The sequence below is a fragment of the Salmo salar genome, chromosome ssa06 (genome assembly GCF_905237065.1).
Source record: "Salmo salar chromosome ssa06, Ssal_v3.1, whole genome shotgun sequence".
Classification (NCBI taxonomy): Eukaryota; Metazoa; Chordata; class Actinopteri; order Salmoniformes; family Salmonidae; genus Salmo; species Salmo salar.
In genome coordinates, this window is record NC_059447.1 from 5,492,145 (window position 1) to 5,506,281 (window position 14,137).

At 48.5% G+C, this 14,137-nt stretch overlaps 1 protein-coding gene across 9 annotated transcripts in view; it reads left to right on the forward strand.

Annotated features, from left to right (window-relative positions):
- Nucleotides 1-14,137, forward strand: part of LOC106606184 (multidrug resistance-associated protein 1) — a 101,202-nt gene that overhangs the window by 66,678 nt on the left and 20,387 nt on the right. For all 9 annotated transcript variants that reach the window (XM_045719635.1, XM_045719636.1, XM_045719628.1 and 6 more), the window contains 6 exons: nt 4,353-4,440; nt 5,588-5,657; nt 5,978-6,104; nt 6,799-6,975; nt 9,725-9,892; nt 10,852-11,029. In XM_045719635.1, coding sequence (XP_045575591.1) covers nt 4,353-4,440; nt 5,588-5,657; nt 5,978-6,104; nt 6,799-6,975; nt 9,725-9,892; nt 10,852-11,029 — 808 coding nt within the window. The remainder of the gene's footprint in view (nt 1-4,352; nt 4,441-5,587; nt 5,658-5,977; nt 6,105-6,798; nt 6,976-9,724; nt 9,893-10,851; nt 11,030-14,137) is intronic.

The following is a 14,137-nucleotide window of genomic DNA, read 5'->3' on the forward strand; positions in this document are numbered from 1 at the left end:
GAACGGTTCCGTATTTCACTGAAAAAATAAACGTTTTGTTTTCGAGATGATAGTTTCCGGATTCGACCATATTAATGACCTAAGGCTCATATTTCTGTGTGTTTATTATATTATAATTAAGTCTATGATTTGATAGAGCAGTCTGACTGAGCGATGGTAGGCACAAGCAGGCTCGTAAGCATTCATTCAAACAGCACTTTCGTGCATTTTGCCAGCAGCTCTTCGCAATGCATTGTGCTGTTTATGACTTCAAGCCTGTCAACTCATAAGATTAGGCTGGTGTAACCGATGTGAAATGGCTAGCTAGTTAGCGGGTGCGCGCTAATAGCGTTTCAAACGACACTCGCTCTGAGACTTGGAGTAGTTGTTCCCCTTGCTCTACATGGGTAACGCTGCTTCGAGGGTGGCTGTTGTTGATGTGTTCCTGGTTTGTGCCCAGGTAGGAGCGAGGAGAGGGACGGAAGCTATACTGTTACACTGGCAATACTAAAGTGCCTATAAGAACATCCAATCGTCAAAGGTATATGAAATACAAATTGTATAGAGAGAAATAGTCCTATAATTCCTATAATAACTACAACCTAAAACTTCTTACCTGGGAATATTGAAGACTCATGTTAAAAGGAACCACCAGCTTTCATATGTTCCCATGTTCTGAGCAAGGAACTTAAAGGTTAGCTTTTTTACATGGCACATATTGCACTTTTACTTTCTTCTCCAACACTTTGTTTTTGCATTATTTAAACCAAATTGAACATGTTTCATTATTTATTTCTGTATTATATTAAGTTAAAATAAGTGTTCATTCAGTATTGTTGTAATTGTCATTATTACAAATAAAAAAATAAAAAAATTGGCCGATTAATCGGCATCGGATTTTTTGGTCCGCCGATAATCGGTATCGGCGGTAAAAGCATAATCGGTCGACCTCTAGTAGGCTTCTAATGTTAACATGCATGAAACCAAGGCTTTTACAGTCACAGAAGTCAACAAATGAGAGCACCTGGGGAGTGGGGGTGGAGCTAGGCACTGCTGGGCCTGGATTAACCTCTACATCACCAGAGGAACAGAGGAGAAGTAGGATAAGGGTGCGGCTAAAGGCTATACGAACTGGCCGTCTAGCACGTTCGGAACAGAGAGTAAAAGGAGCAGGTTTCTGGGCACGATAGTATAGATTCAAGGCATAGTGTACAGACAAAGGTAAGGTAGGATGTGAGTACATGGGAGGTGAACCTAGGCATTGAGTAATGATGAGAGAGATATAGTCTCTAGAGACGTTTAAACCAGGTGATGTCATCGCATATGTAGGAGGTGGAACAACATGGTTGGTTAAGGCATATTGAGCAGGGCTAGAGGCTCTACAGTGAAATAAGACAGTAATCACTAACCAGGACAGTAATGGACGAGGCATATTGATATTAGAGAGAGGCATGCGTAGCCAAGTGAACATATGGGTCCAGTGAGTGGTTGGGCTGACTGGGGACACGGCGATTCAGACAGCAGGCCGATGCTAACAAGCTAACAGTTAGTAGGCCGGGGCTAAACAAGCTAGCAGTTAGCAGACCGGGGCTGGCAAGCTAGCAGTTAGCAGACCGGGGCTGGCAAGTAAGCAGTTGGTTATGTTTTTATTATTGAGGATAAAGCCCTATTCACACGGGACTAGTAGTACTACAGAATGTTGGTTATGTATTTATTATTAAGGATAAAGCCCTATTCACACGGGACTAGTAGTACTACAGAATGTTGGTTATGTATTTATTATTGAGGATAAAGCCCTATTCACACGGGACTAGTAGTACTACAGAATGTTGGTTATGTATTTATTATTGAGGATAAAGCCCTATTCACACGGGACTAGTAGTACTACAGAATGTTGGTTATGTATTTATTATTGAGGATAAAGCCCTATTCACACGGGACTAGTATTGATTATGTTGGTTATGTATTTATTACGCCGGAATGTCCGTTATTCCAGAGGACGATTAGGACGGGATACGTTTTTTCCAAACTGCCCCCTGTAATTCTTTATTTTTGTCATTCTATAAATTGTCCAGGCGATAACAGGCTATACTGGTAACTCCAACGATAACAGGCTATACTGGTAACTCCAGCGATAACAGGCTATACTGGTAACTCCTGTGATAACAGGCTACACTGGTAACTCCAGCGATATCAGGCTATACTGGTAACTCCTGTGATAACAGGCTACACTGGTAACTCCTGTGATAACAGGCTACACTGGTAACTCCAGCGATATCAGGCTACACTGGTAACTCCTGTGATAACAGGCTACACTGGTAACTCCTGTGATAACAGGCTACACTGGTAACTCCTGTGATAACAGGCTACACTGGTAACTCCAGTGATAACAGGCTACACTGGTAACTCCAGCGATAACAGGCTATACTGGTAACCCACCCGCCCTTCAGCCACCCACTCGCCCTTCAGCCACCCACTCGCCCTTCAGCCACCCACTCGCCCTTCAGCCACCCACTCGCCCTTCAGCCACCCACCCGCCCTTCAGCCACCCGCCCTTCAGCCGCCGCCCTTCAGCCAACCAACCACCAGCCACCCACCCGCCCTTCAGCCACCCACCCGCCCTTCAGCCACCCACCCGCCCTTCAGCCACCCACTCGCCCTTCAGCCACCCGCCCTTCAGCCGCCGCCCTTCAGCCAACCAACCAACCAACCAGCCACCAGCCACCCACCCGCCCTTCAGCCACCCACTCGCCCTTCAGCCACACGCCCTTCAGCCGCCGCCCTTCAGCCAACCAACCAACCACCAGCCACCCATCCCGCCCTTCAGCCACCCACCCGCCCTTCAGCCGCCGCCCTTCAGCCAACCAACCAACCAACCACCAGCCACCCACCCGCCCTTCAGCCACCCACCCGCCCTTCAGCCGCCGCCCTTCAGCCAACCAACCAACCACCAGCCACCCACCCGCCCTTCAGCCACCCACCCGCCCTTCAGCCGCCGCCCTTCAGCCAACCAACCAACCAACCAACCACCAGCCACCCACCCACCCACCTGCCATTCAGCTGCCCACCTGCACTTCAGTCGCCCTCCCACCCTTCAGCCACACAATATTTCATGACCCTAAACCCATCCGCCTGCAGATATAACTGAGAGACTGCGGGTTATGAATCAACCTGCGCATCACTAATGTGCATCCTCTCCCTGCTGTCTCCTTCCTCCATCTTTCTCTCTCTTTCTCTCTCTCTCTCCCTGTCTCTTTCTCTCTCCATCTCTGTCTCTCTCTTTCTCTCTCCCTCCATCTGTCTCTCTCTCTCCCTGCTGTCTCCTTCCTCCATCTCTGTCTCTCTTCTCTCTCCCTCCATCTGTCTCTCTCTCTCCCCGTCTCTTTCTCTCTCCATCTCTGTCTCTCTCTTTCTCTCTCCCTCCATTTCTCTCTCTTTCTCTCTCCCTCCATCTGTCTCTCTCTCTCTCCCTGCTGTCTCCTTCCTCCATCTCTGTCTCTCTTCTCTCTCCCTCCATCTGTCTCTCTCTCTCCCCGTCTCTTTGTCTCTCCATCTCTGTCTCTCTCTTTCGCTCTCCCTCCATCTGTCTCTCTCTCTCTCCCTGTCTCTTTCTCTCTCCATCTCTATCTCTCTCTTTCTCTCTCCCTCCATCTGTCTCTCTCTCTCCCCGTCTCTTTCTCTCTCCATCTCTGTCTCTCTCTTTCTCTCTCCCTCCATCTCTCTCTCTTTCTCTCTCTTTCTCTCTCCCTCCATCTGTCTCTCTCTCTCCCTGCTGTCTCCTTCCTCCATCTCTGTCTCTCTTCTCTCTCCCTCCATCTGTCTCTCTCTCTCCCCGTCTCTTTCTCTCTCCATCTCTGTCTCTCTTTCTCTCTCCCTCCATCTGTCTCTCTCTCTCCCCGTCTCTTTCTCTCTCCTTCCTCCATCTCTGTCTCTCTTTCTCTCTCCCTCCATCTGTCTCTCTCTCTCCCTCCATCTGTCTCTCTCTCTCCCCGTCTCTTTCTCTCCTTCCTCCATCTCTGTCTCTCTCTTTCTCTCCTTTCCTCCATCTGTCTCTCTCTCTCCCCGTCTCTTTCTCTCCTTCCTCCATCTCTGTCTCTCTCTTTCTCTCCTTTCCTCCATCTGTCTCTCTCTCTCCCCGTCTCTTTCTCTCCTTCCTCCATCTCTGTCTCTCTCTTTCTCTCCTTCCTCCATCTGTCTCTCCCTCTCCCTCTCTCCATCTGTCTCTCTCTCTCCCCGTCTCTTTCTCTCTCCCTCCATCTGTCTCTCTCTCTCCCCGTCTCTTTCTCTCTCCCTCCATCTGTCTCTCTCTCCCTCCATCTGTCTCTCTCTCTCCCTCTGTCTCTTTCTCTCTCCTTTCCTCCATCTCTCTGCAGGCCAGTGTTTCTATGAAACGTCTGTGTGTGTTTCTTTCTCATGAGGAGCTGCAGGAGGACAGTGTGGAGCGCAGGGCTGTAGCAGGCTGTGAGTCACACACACACACACACACACACACACACAGACAGAGTGAGAAACACACACACACACACACAGACAGAGTGAGAAACACACACAGACAGAGTGAGAAACACACACACACACACACACACACACACACACACACACACACACACACACGCAGAGTGAGAAACACACACACACACACACACGCAGAGTGAGAAACACACACGCAGAGTGAGAAACACACACAGACGGAGTGAGAAACACACACACACACACAGACGGAGTGAGAAACACACACACACACAGACGGAGTGAGAAACACACACACACACAGACGGAGTGAGAAACACACACACACACACAGACGGAGTGAGAAACACACACACACACACAGACGGAGTGAGAAACACACACACAGACGGAGTGAGAAACACACACACAGACGGAGTGAGAAACACACACACACACACACACACACAGACGGAGTGAGAAACACACACACACACACACACACACAGACACACACACACACACACACACACAGACGGAGTGAGAAACACACACAGACAGAGTGAGAAACACACACACAGACGGAGTGAGAAACACAGACACACACACACACACACAGACGGAGTGAGAAACACACACACACACACACAGAGTGAGAAACACAGGCAGACAGAGTGAGAAACACAGGCAGACAGAGTGAGAAACACAGGCAGACAGAGTGAGAAACACAGGCAGACAGAGTGAGAAACACAGGCAGACAGAGTGAGAAACACAGGCAGACAGAGTGAGAAACACAGGCAGACAGAGTGAGAAACACAGGCAGACAGAGTGAGAAACACAGGCAGACAGAGTGAGAAACACAGGCAGACAGAGTGAGAAACACAGGCAGACAGAGTGAGAAACACAGGCAGACAGAGTGAGAAACACAGGCAGACAGAGTGAGAAACACAGGCAGACAGAGTGAGAAACACAGGCAGACAGAGTGAGAAACACAGGCAGACAGAGTGAGAAACACAGGCAGACAGAGTGAGAAACACAGGCAGAAAGGTCATCCCAGCCTCTGTACCAGATGCTGTTTGATGTGTTAGTCTTTGATGAGGCTCTCTCTCTCTCTACTCTCTTCCTCTCTCTCCTCTTTTATGTCTTCCTCTGTTCCCAGGCTCAGACAGCATCTCCATTGAGGACGGGGTGTTCAGCTGGTCTAGAAACGACACCCCCACTCTGAAGAGGTATTGCTCAAAGAAGTGTGTGTGTTGTCCTATGTATTCACCCCCCTCTCTCATATCAGTTGGAGGCTTACTGCACATTCTATTACTATAGTATACATACACACAGCCTCTAACTCCTCTCTGGCCGTCTCGTTCTCCCTCTCTCGCTGTCTCGCTCTCCCTCGCTGTCTCGCTCTCCCTCGCTGTCTCGCTCTCCCTTTCTCTCTCTCTCCCAACTCTCCTTCTCTCCCTCTCTCTCTCTTTCTCCCAACTCTCCCTCTCTCCCTCTCTCTCCCTCTCTCCCTCTCTCCCTCTCTCCTTCTCTCTCTGTGTGTCTGCAGGTTGAGTGTACATATCCCAGATGGGTCTCTGGTAGCTGTGGTGGGACACGTTGGCTCAGGGAAATCCTCTCTGCTCTCTGCTCTGCTGGGGGAGATGGAGAAACTAGAGGGATCTGTCTCTGTCAAGGTACATACACACTTAAGGCTGACAACACAGAGAGAGAGATGTGATTGGGTGTTGTTCTTTTAAGGAGATTGGAAACTCCTATATTTGTATTATTTTGGACAGTTCAGGTGTGTTGCCAGGGAGACGGACAGTAGGGGTGTTGACAGAAGCTGGCCAAGGCGGGGCTCCAACCCACGTCACCAGGGCATGGGGTCCAGAGTCTGGAGCTAAGACACCAGACCACGGCATGATGTAGTTGGTTTTAACATCAGCAGCTATGACATTTTTTACATTTACATTTTAGTCATTTAGCAGACGCTCTTATCCACAGCGACTTACAGTAGTGAATGCATACATTTCATACATTTTTTTCTCCGTACTGGTCCCCCGTGGGAATCGAACCCACAACCCTGGCGTTGCAAACACAATGCTCTACCAACTGAGCCACACGGGACCGTTGATGTTATGTCTCTCCCCCTCTCTCTCTCTCTCTCTCTCTCTCCCCCTCTCTCTCTCTCTCTCTCTCTCTCTCTCTCTCCCCTCGCTCTCCCTCTCTCTCTCTCTCTCTCTCTCTCTCTCTCTCTCCCCCTCGCTCTCCCTCTCTCTCTCTCTCTCTCTCTCTCTCTCTCTCTCTCCCCCCTCGCTCTCCCTCTCTCTCTTGCTCTCTCTCTCCCCCTCCCTCTCTCTCGCTCTCGCTCTCTCTCTCTCTCTCCAGGGCTCTGTGGCCTATGTCCCTCAGCAGGCGTGGATCCAGAATGCCACCCTGAAAGACAACATAGTGTTTGGTCAGGAGAGGGAGGAGAGCTGGTACCACAGAGTGGTGGAGGCCTGCGCCCTGCTGCCAGACCTGGACATCCTGCCTGCTGGAGACGGCACTGAGATCGGGGAGAAGGTGAGGACAGGAGGGGGTCTGGTGGGGGTTAGGGTTAGATCGGGGAGAAGGTGAGGACAGGAGGGGGTCTGGTGGGGGTTAGGGTTAGATCGGGGAGAAGGTGAGGACAGGAGGGGGTCTGGTGGGGGTTAGGGTTAGATCGGGGAGAAGGTGAGGACAGGAGGGGGTCTGGTGGGGGTTAGGGTTAGATCAGGGAAAAGGTGAGGACAGGAGGGGGTCTGGTGGGGGTTAGATCAGGGAGAAGGTGAGGACAGGATGGGGTCTGGTGGGGGGTTAGATCAGGGAGAAGGTGAGGACAGGAGGGGGTCTGGTGGGGGTTAGATCAGGGAGAAGGTGAGGACAGGAGGGGGTCTGGTGGGGGGTTAGATCAGGGAGAAGGTGAGGACAGGAGGGGGTCTGGTGGGGGTTAGATCAGGGAGAAGGTGAGGACAAGAGGGGGTCTGGTGGGGGTTAGATCAGGGAGAAGGTGAGGACAGGATAGGGTCTGGTGGGGGTTAGATCAGGGAGAAGGTGAGGACAGGAGGGGGTCTGGTGGGGGTTAGATCAGGGAGAAGGTGAGGACAGGAGGGGGTCTGGTGGGGGTTAGATCAGGGAGAAGTTGAGGACAGGAGGGGGTCTGGTGGGGGTTAGATCAGGGAGAAGGTGAGGACAGGAGGGGGTCTGGTGGGGGTTAAATCAGGGAGAAGGTGAGGACAGGAGGGGGTCTGGTGGGGGTTGGGGTTAGATCAGGGAGAAGGTGAGGACAGGAGGGGGTCTGGTGGGGGTTAGGGTTAGATCAGGGAGAAGGTGAGGACAGGATAGGGTCTGGTGGGGGTTAGATCAGGGAGAAGGTGAGGACAGGAGGGGGTCTGGTGGGGGTTAGATCAGGGAGAAGGTGAGGACAGGAGGGGGTCTGGTGGGGGTTAGATCAGGGAGAAGGTGAGGACAGGAGGGGGTCTGGTGGGGGTAAGGTTAGATCAGGGAGAAGGTGAGGACAGGAGGGGGTCTGGTGGGGGTTAGATCAGGGAGAAGGTGAGGACAGGAGGGGGTCTGGTGGGGGGTTAGATCGGGGAGAAGGTGAGGACAGGATAGGGTCTAGTGGGGGTTAGATCAGGGAGAAGGTGAGGACAGGAGGGGGTCTGGTGGGGGTTAGATCAGGGAGAAGGTGAGGACAGGAGGGGGTCTGGTGGGGGTTAGATCAGGGAGAAGGTGAGGACAGGAGGGGGTCTGATGGTGAGGCCATGGTCACTGGTTTTGTAAGTGCTGGGACCCACTGGTAGGCCCAGGAGAGGACCCAGCTTGATGGTTTGAAACACCCCCTGTGTGCCTTGAGATAATGTATCCTGCTGTACAGGTAGTGAGATAATGTATCCTGCTGTACAGGTAGTGAGATAATGTATCCTGCTGTACAGGTAGTGATTAGAGAACCCATGTCTGGCCTTGAGATAATGTATCCTGCTGTACAGGTAGTGAGATAATGTATCCTGCTGTACAGGTAGTGAGATAATGTATCCTGCTGTACAGGTAGTGAGATAATGTATCCTGCTGTACAGGTGGTGAGATGATGTATCCTGCTGTACAGGTAGTGAGATAATGTATCCTGCTGTACAGGTAGTGAGATAATGTATCCTGCTGTACAGGTAGTGAGATAATGTATCCTGCTGTACAGGTAGTGATTAGAGAACCCATGTCTGGCCTTGAGATAATGTGTCCTGCTGTACAGGTAGTGAGATAATGTATCCTGCTGTACAGGTAGTGAGATAATGTATCCTGCTGTACAGGTAGTGAGATAATGTATCCTGCTGTACAGGTGGTGAGATGATGTATCCTGCTGTACAGGTAGTGAGATAATGTATCCTGCTGTACAGGTAGTGAGATAATGTATCCTGCTGTACAGGTAGTGAGATAATGTATCCTGCTGTACAGGTAGTGAGATAATGTATCCTGCTATACAGGTAGTGAGATAATGTATCCTGCTGTACAGGTAGTGAGATAATGTATCCTGCTGTACAGGTGGTGAATAGAGAACCCATGTCTGGTCTTGAGATAATGTATCCTGCTGTACAGGTGGTGAGATAATGTATCCTGCTGTACAGGTAGTGAGATAATGTATCCTGCTGTACAGGTGGTGAATAGAGAACCCATGTCTGGTCTTGAGATAATGTATCCTGCTGTACAGGTAGTGAGATAATGTATCCTGCTGTACAGGTAGTGAGATAATGTATCCTGCTGTACAGGTGGTGAATAGAGAACCCATGTCTGGTCTTGAGATAATGTATCCTGCTGTACAGGTAGTGAGATAATGTATCCTGCTGTACAGGTGGTGAATAGAGAACCCATGTCTGGTCTTGAGATAATGTATCCTGCTGTACAGGTAGTGAGATAATGTATCCTGCTGTACAGGTGGTGAATAGAGAACCCATGTCTGGTCTTGAGATAATGTATCCTGCTGTACAGGTAGTGAGATAATGTATCCTGCTGTACAGGTAGTGAGATAATGTATCCTGCTGTACAGGTGGTGAATAGAGAACCCATGTCTGGTCTTGAGATAATGTATCCTGCTGTACAGGTAGTGAGATAATGTATCCTGCTGTACAGGTGGTGAATAGAGAACCCATGTCTGGTCTTGAGATAATGTATCCTGCTGTACAGGTAGTGAGATAATGTATCCTGCTGTACAGGTGGTGAATAGAGAACCCATGTCTGGTCTTGGGTACTGGCAGTATTGATGTATTTTAACACAGGTGTCTTCCCTCCTCCTCCTCTTCAGGGTGTGAACCTGTCAGGGGGTCAGAAGCAGAGGGTCAGTCTGGCCAGGGCGGTCTACTGCGACTGTGCTGTCTATCTATTGGACGATCCTCTGTCGGCGGTTGACGCCCACGTGGGCAAACACATCTTCGAGAAGGTTGTCGGGCCCCAGGGCGTCCTCAAGGACAGGGTAAGAGGTCCTAACCCCAAAACAGAGGTCAGGGTTTATTATAGGGATGTGTTTTGGTGTGTGTGATAAGTTTGGATTTGGTTTACAGTGTGACTCTGTGTGTGACTCTGTGTGTGTCTTCCTTCAGACATGGGACGTCCTTGCTGGGGGCTGAACTAAGTAGACCAGACCCAGCTGTTATCTGGTTCATATTATACAGTCAATGAACTAAGTAGACCAGACCCAGCTGTTATCTGGTTCATATTATACAGTCAGTGAACTAAGTAGACCAGACCCAGCTGTTATCTGGCTCATCTTAACAGTCAATGAACTAAGTAGACCAGACCCAGCTGTTATCTGGTTCATATTATACAGTCAATGAACTAAGTAGACCAGACCCAGCTGTTATCTGGTTCATATTATACAGTCAATGAACTAAGTAGACCAGACCCAGCTGTTATCTGGTTCATATTATACAGTCAATGAACTAAGTAGACCAGACCCAGCTGTTATCTGGTTCATCTTTACAGTCAATGAACTAAGTAGACCAGACCCAGCTGTTATCTGGTTCATATTATACAGTCAATGAACTAAGTAGACCAGACCCAGCTGTTATCTGGTTATCTGGTCTCAACTGCACAAATCCCCAGCCGTCTAGTCTTCAGTCAGCTGTTCATTCAAAATATACAGTATATGTACTGTATATATACTCAGTGTACAAAACATGCTCTTTCCATGACGTAGACTGACCAGGTGAATCCAGGTGATCCCTTATTGATGTCACTTGTTAAATCCACTTCAATCAGTGTAGATGAAGGGGAGGGTTAAAGAAGGATGTTTAAGCCTTGAGACAACAGAGGATTGTGTCTGTGTGCCATATCTATCTTCAACCTGTCAATTCAACTAAAATCCCTTAATATACTGTATCTGTTTAAAAAGTCCTTATCTGACCCTCTGTGTGTTTGTCTCTGTCTCCGTAGACTCGTGTCCTGGTGACCCACGGTCTGAGCTTCCTGCCCCAGGCAGATCTGATCCTGGTGATGGTGGAGGGAGAGATCACTGAGATGGGCTCCTACCTGGAGCTGATGGCACGTGACGGGGCCTTCGCTGAGTTCCTCAGGACCTACGCCAACAAAGAGCAGGAAGATGACGAATCAGGTGACATATATTATCTTCATCATCAGCTATACCCCCTTACCTACTCTAACCATCATCATCATCACCAGCAGCTAGCTCTACTGTATAACCACTATGACTATAGTCATTGTCACCATTTGTCATGTCATCATCTCAGTTTTGTCCAGTTTTATTTGAGAACATGTGATTCCATTGTTCCAGTTCATCACCAAGAGCTAGTCCCTCCCCCTCCGTACCAGTTTAACACCACCACATTAGCACCGTCTCCCCTGCTTGTTGTCCGTACCAGTTTAACACCACCACATTAGCACCGTCTCCCCTGCTTGTTGTCCGTACCAGTTTAACACCACCACATTAGCACCGACTCCCCTGCTTGTTGTCCGTACCAGTTTAACACCACCACATTAGCACCGCCTCCCCTGCTTGTTGTCCGTACCAGTTTAACACCACCACATTAGCACCGTCTCCCCTGCTTGTTGTCCGTACCAGTTTAACACCACCACATTAGCACCGTCTCCCCTGCTTGTTGTCCGTACCAGTTTAACACCACCACATTAGCACCGCCTCCCCTGCTTGTTGTCCGTACCAGTTTAACACCACCACATTAGCACCGCCTCCCCTGCTTGTTGTCCGTACCAGTTTAACGCCACCACATTAGCACCGTCTCCCCTGCTTGTTGTCCGTACCAGTTTAACACCACCACATTAGCACCGACTCCCCTGCTTGTTGTCCGTACCAGTTTAACACCACCACATTAGCACCGTCTCCCCTGCTTGTTGTCCGTACCAGTTTAACGCCACCACATTAGCACCGTCTCCCCTGCTTGTTGTCCGTACCAGTTTAACACCACCACATTAGCACCGTCTCCCCTGCTTGTTGTCCGTACCAGTTTAACACCACCACATTAGCACCGACTCCCCTGCTTGTTGTCCGTACCAGTTTAACACCACCACATTAGCACCGTCTCCCCTGCTTGTTGTCCGTACCAGTTTAACACCACCACATTAGCACCGTCTCCCCTGCTTGTTGTCCGTACCAGTTTAACACCACCACATTAGCACCGCCTCCCCTGCTTGTTGTCCGTACCAGTTTAACACCACCACATTAGCACCGTCTCCCCTGCTTGTTGTCCGTACCAGTTTAACACCACCACATTAGCGCCGTCTCCCCTGCTTGTTGTCCGTACCAGTTTAACACCACCACATTAGCACCGCCTCCCCTGCTTGTTGTCCGTACCAGTTTAACACCACCACATTAGCACCGTCTCCCCTGCTTGTTGTCCGTACCAGTTTAACACCACCACATTAGCACCACCTCCCCTGCTTGTTGTCCATACCAGTTTAACACCACCACATTAGCACCGTCTCCCCTGCTTGTTGTCCGTACCAGTTTAACACCACCACATTAGCGCCGTCTCCCCTGCTTGTTGTGTGTTCAGCGTTTTAAACTAGTCATATTACATAATGGTTTGTCTCTCTCCTTTCGTCAGGGTTGGGTAGGTTACTTTATAAATGTAATCTGTTACAATTACCAGTTACCTGTCAAATTGTAATCAATAATGTCATTTTTGGATTACTCATTAACGATTACAGTAATGTAATCTGATTACTTTTGGATTACTTTCATTAGAAGAAGACAAAAAGGATCCATCAAACACATTTGGTGTCGTCATAGTGGTTTCTGATTGGTGGTCATCATTTGATGTGTCGACATAGTGGTTTCTGATTGGTGGTCATCATTTGGTGTGTCGACATAGTGGTTTCTGATTGGTGGTCATCATTTGATGTGTCGACATAGTGGTTTCTGATTGGTGGTCATCATTTGGTGTGTCGACATAGTGGTTTCTGATTGGTGGTCATCATTTGGTGTGTCGACATAGTGGTTTCTGATTGGTGGTCATCATTTGGTGTGTCGACATAGTGGTTTCTGATTGGTGGTCATCATTTGGTGTGTCGACATTGTCGTGTCTTTGGCCATCATTAACTTGAAGACATGTTTATCAAATAACTCTCTGTAATTATTATTACGCGATTAAACTGATTAATCGTGTAACTGTAATTAACTAGAAGGTCAGGGCACCAAGGAAAATATTCAGATTACAAAGTTATAATTTTCCTAATATAACTTTCCAGATATCCTAATATCTGATCTATGAGTCTTCTGATTTATGATGTGTTAGTTTACCTCGCGTCCAGTCTCATTCCAAACGTCGTAAATTGTTGTTATCTGCACGAACCCAGTCTTCACAAAGTCATCCATACATCAATTGTCTTAAAATCATTTATTTACTAAACTAAGTAATTCACAGAAAGCATACAAACAGTAGTTATCGTTACAAAGAAATGGTAGAGTAATGTGCCCTAGTGGGCTAAACCGGCATGGCGGCTTGTTAAACAAACAAGGGGGTTGGGGGCAGCGGAGAAGGCACAACAGAGTTGATAAATATTAACAATTGAAATGCTAACCCTTTGCACATGAACGCTCACTCATTCGGAAACAATTGCAATCAATATATATATTTACGCTCAGTGTGTCGTCGTGATCTTTGTTGGAAAGGTTCGTCCTGTTGGAGAGTTCCCTCTCTCTCTCTCTCTCTCTTGGTTAGAATGGATCTTTCAAAGCAACATTCATTAATGTCGTTATAGAATGGATGTTTCGTCGGTCTTCGCGTTCAATGATACCGAATTTCTAGCTGCAGTCTAGTAATTAATATCAAAGACTTGTTGTTATTCTGTCGGTATCGATAGTCTAAAAGTTTAACCACGTGGTATGGTTAAAGTTCAGTAGAGGAATGCATGGTCAAACCTATTGGCCAACTCGTAATGGAGTGGAGGCCTGGTCTGGAGAAAGAAATTCTGGGTGGGGGTTTTATACTGAACATAGAAAAGCTGTCACATGACGCCTTGTCCTGTCTGTGTCCCTGGGGGCGTGCCGATGACTGAGTTAAGCTTTGAACCGAAATACAATTCTCTCACATTAACATCAGTACATAGCATCTCAACATATTCCAAATAGCTTTATCCTTATTAATACATTTTATACAACCATTAGATGTAAGTCTCATCGCTGAGGCTAGTATATAAACCTTAGTATGGTAATATGGCAATATTGTCTCTGAGTTTCATAAAA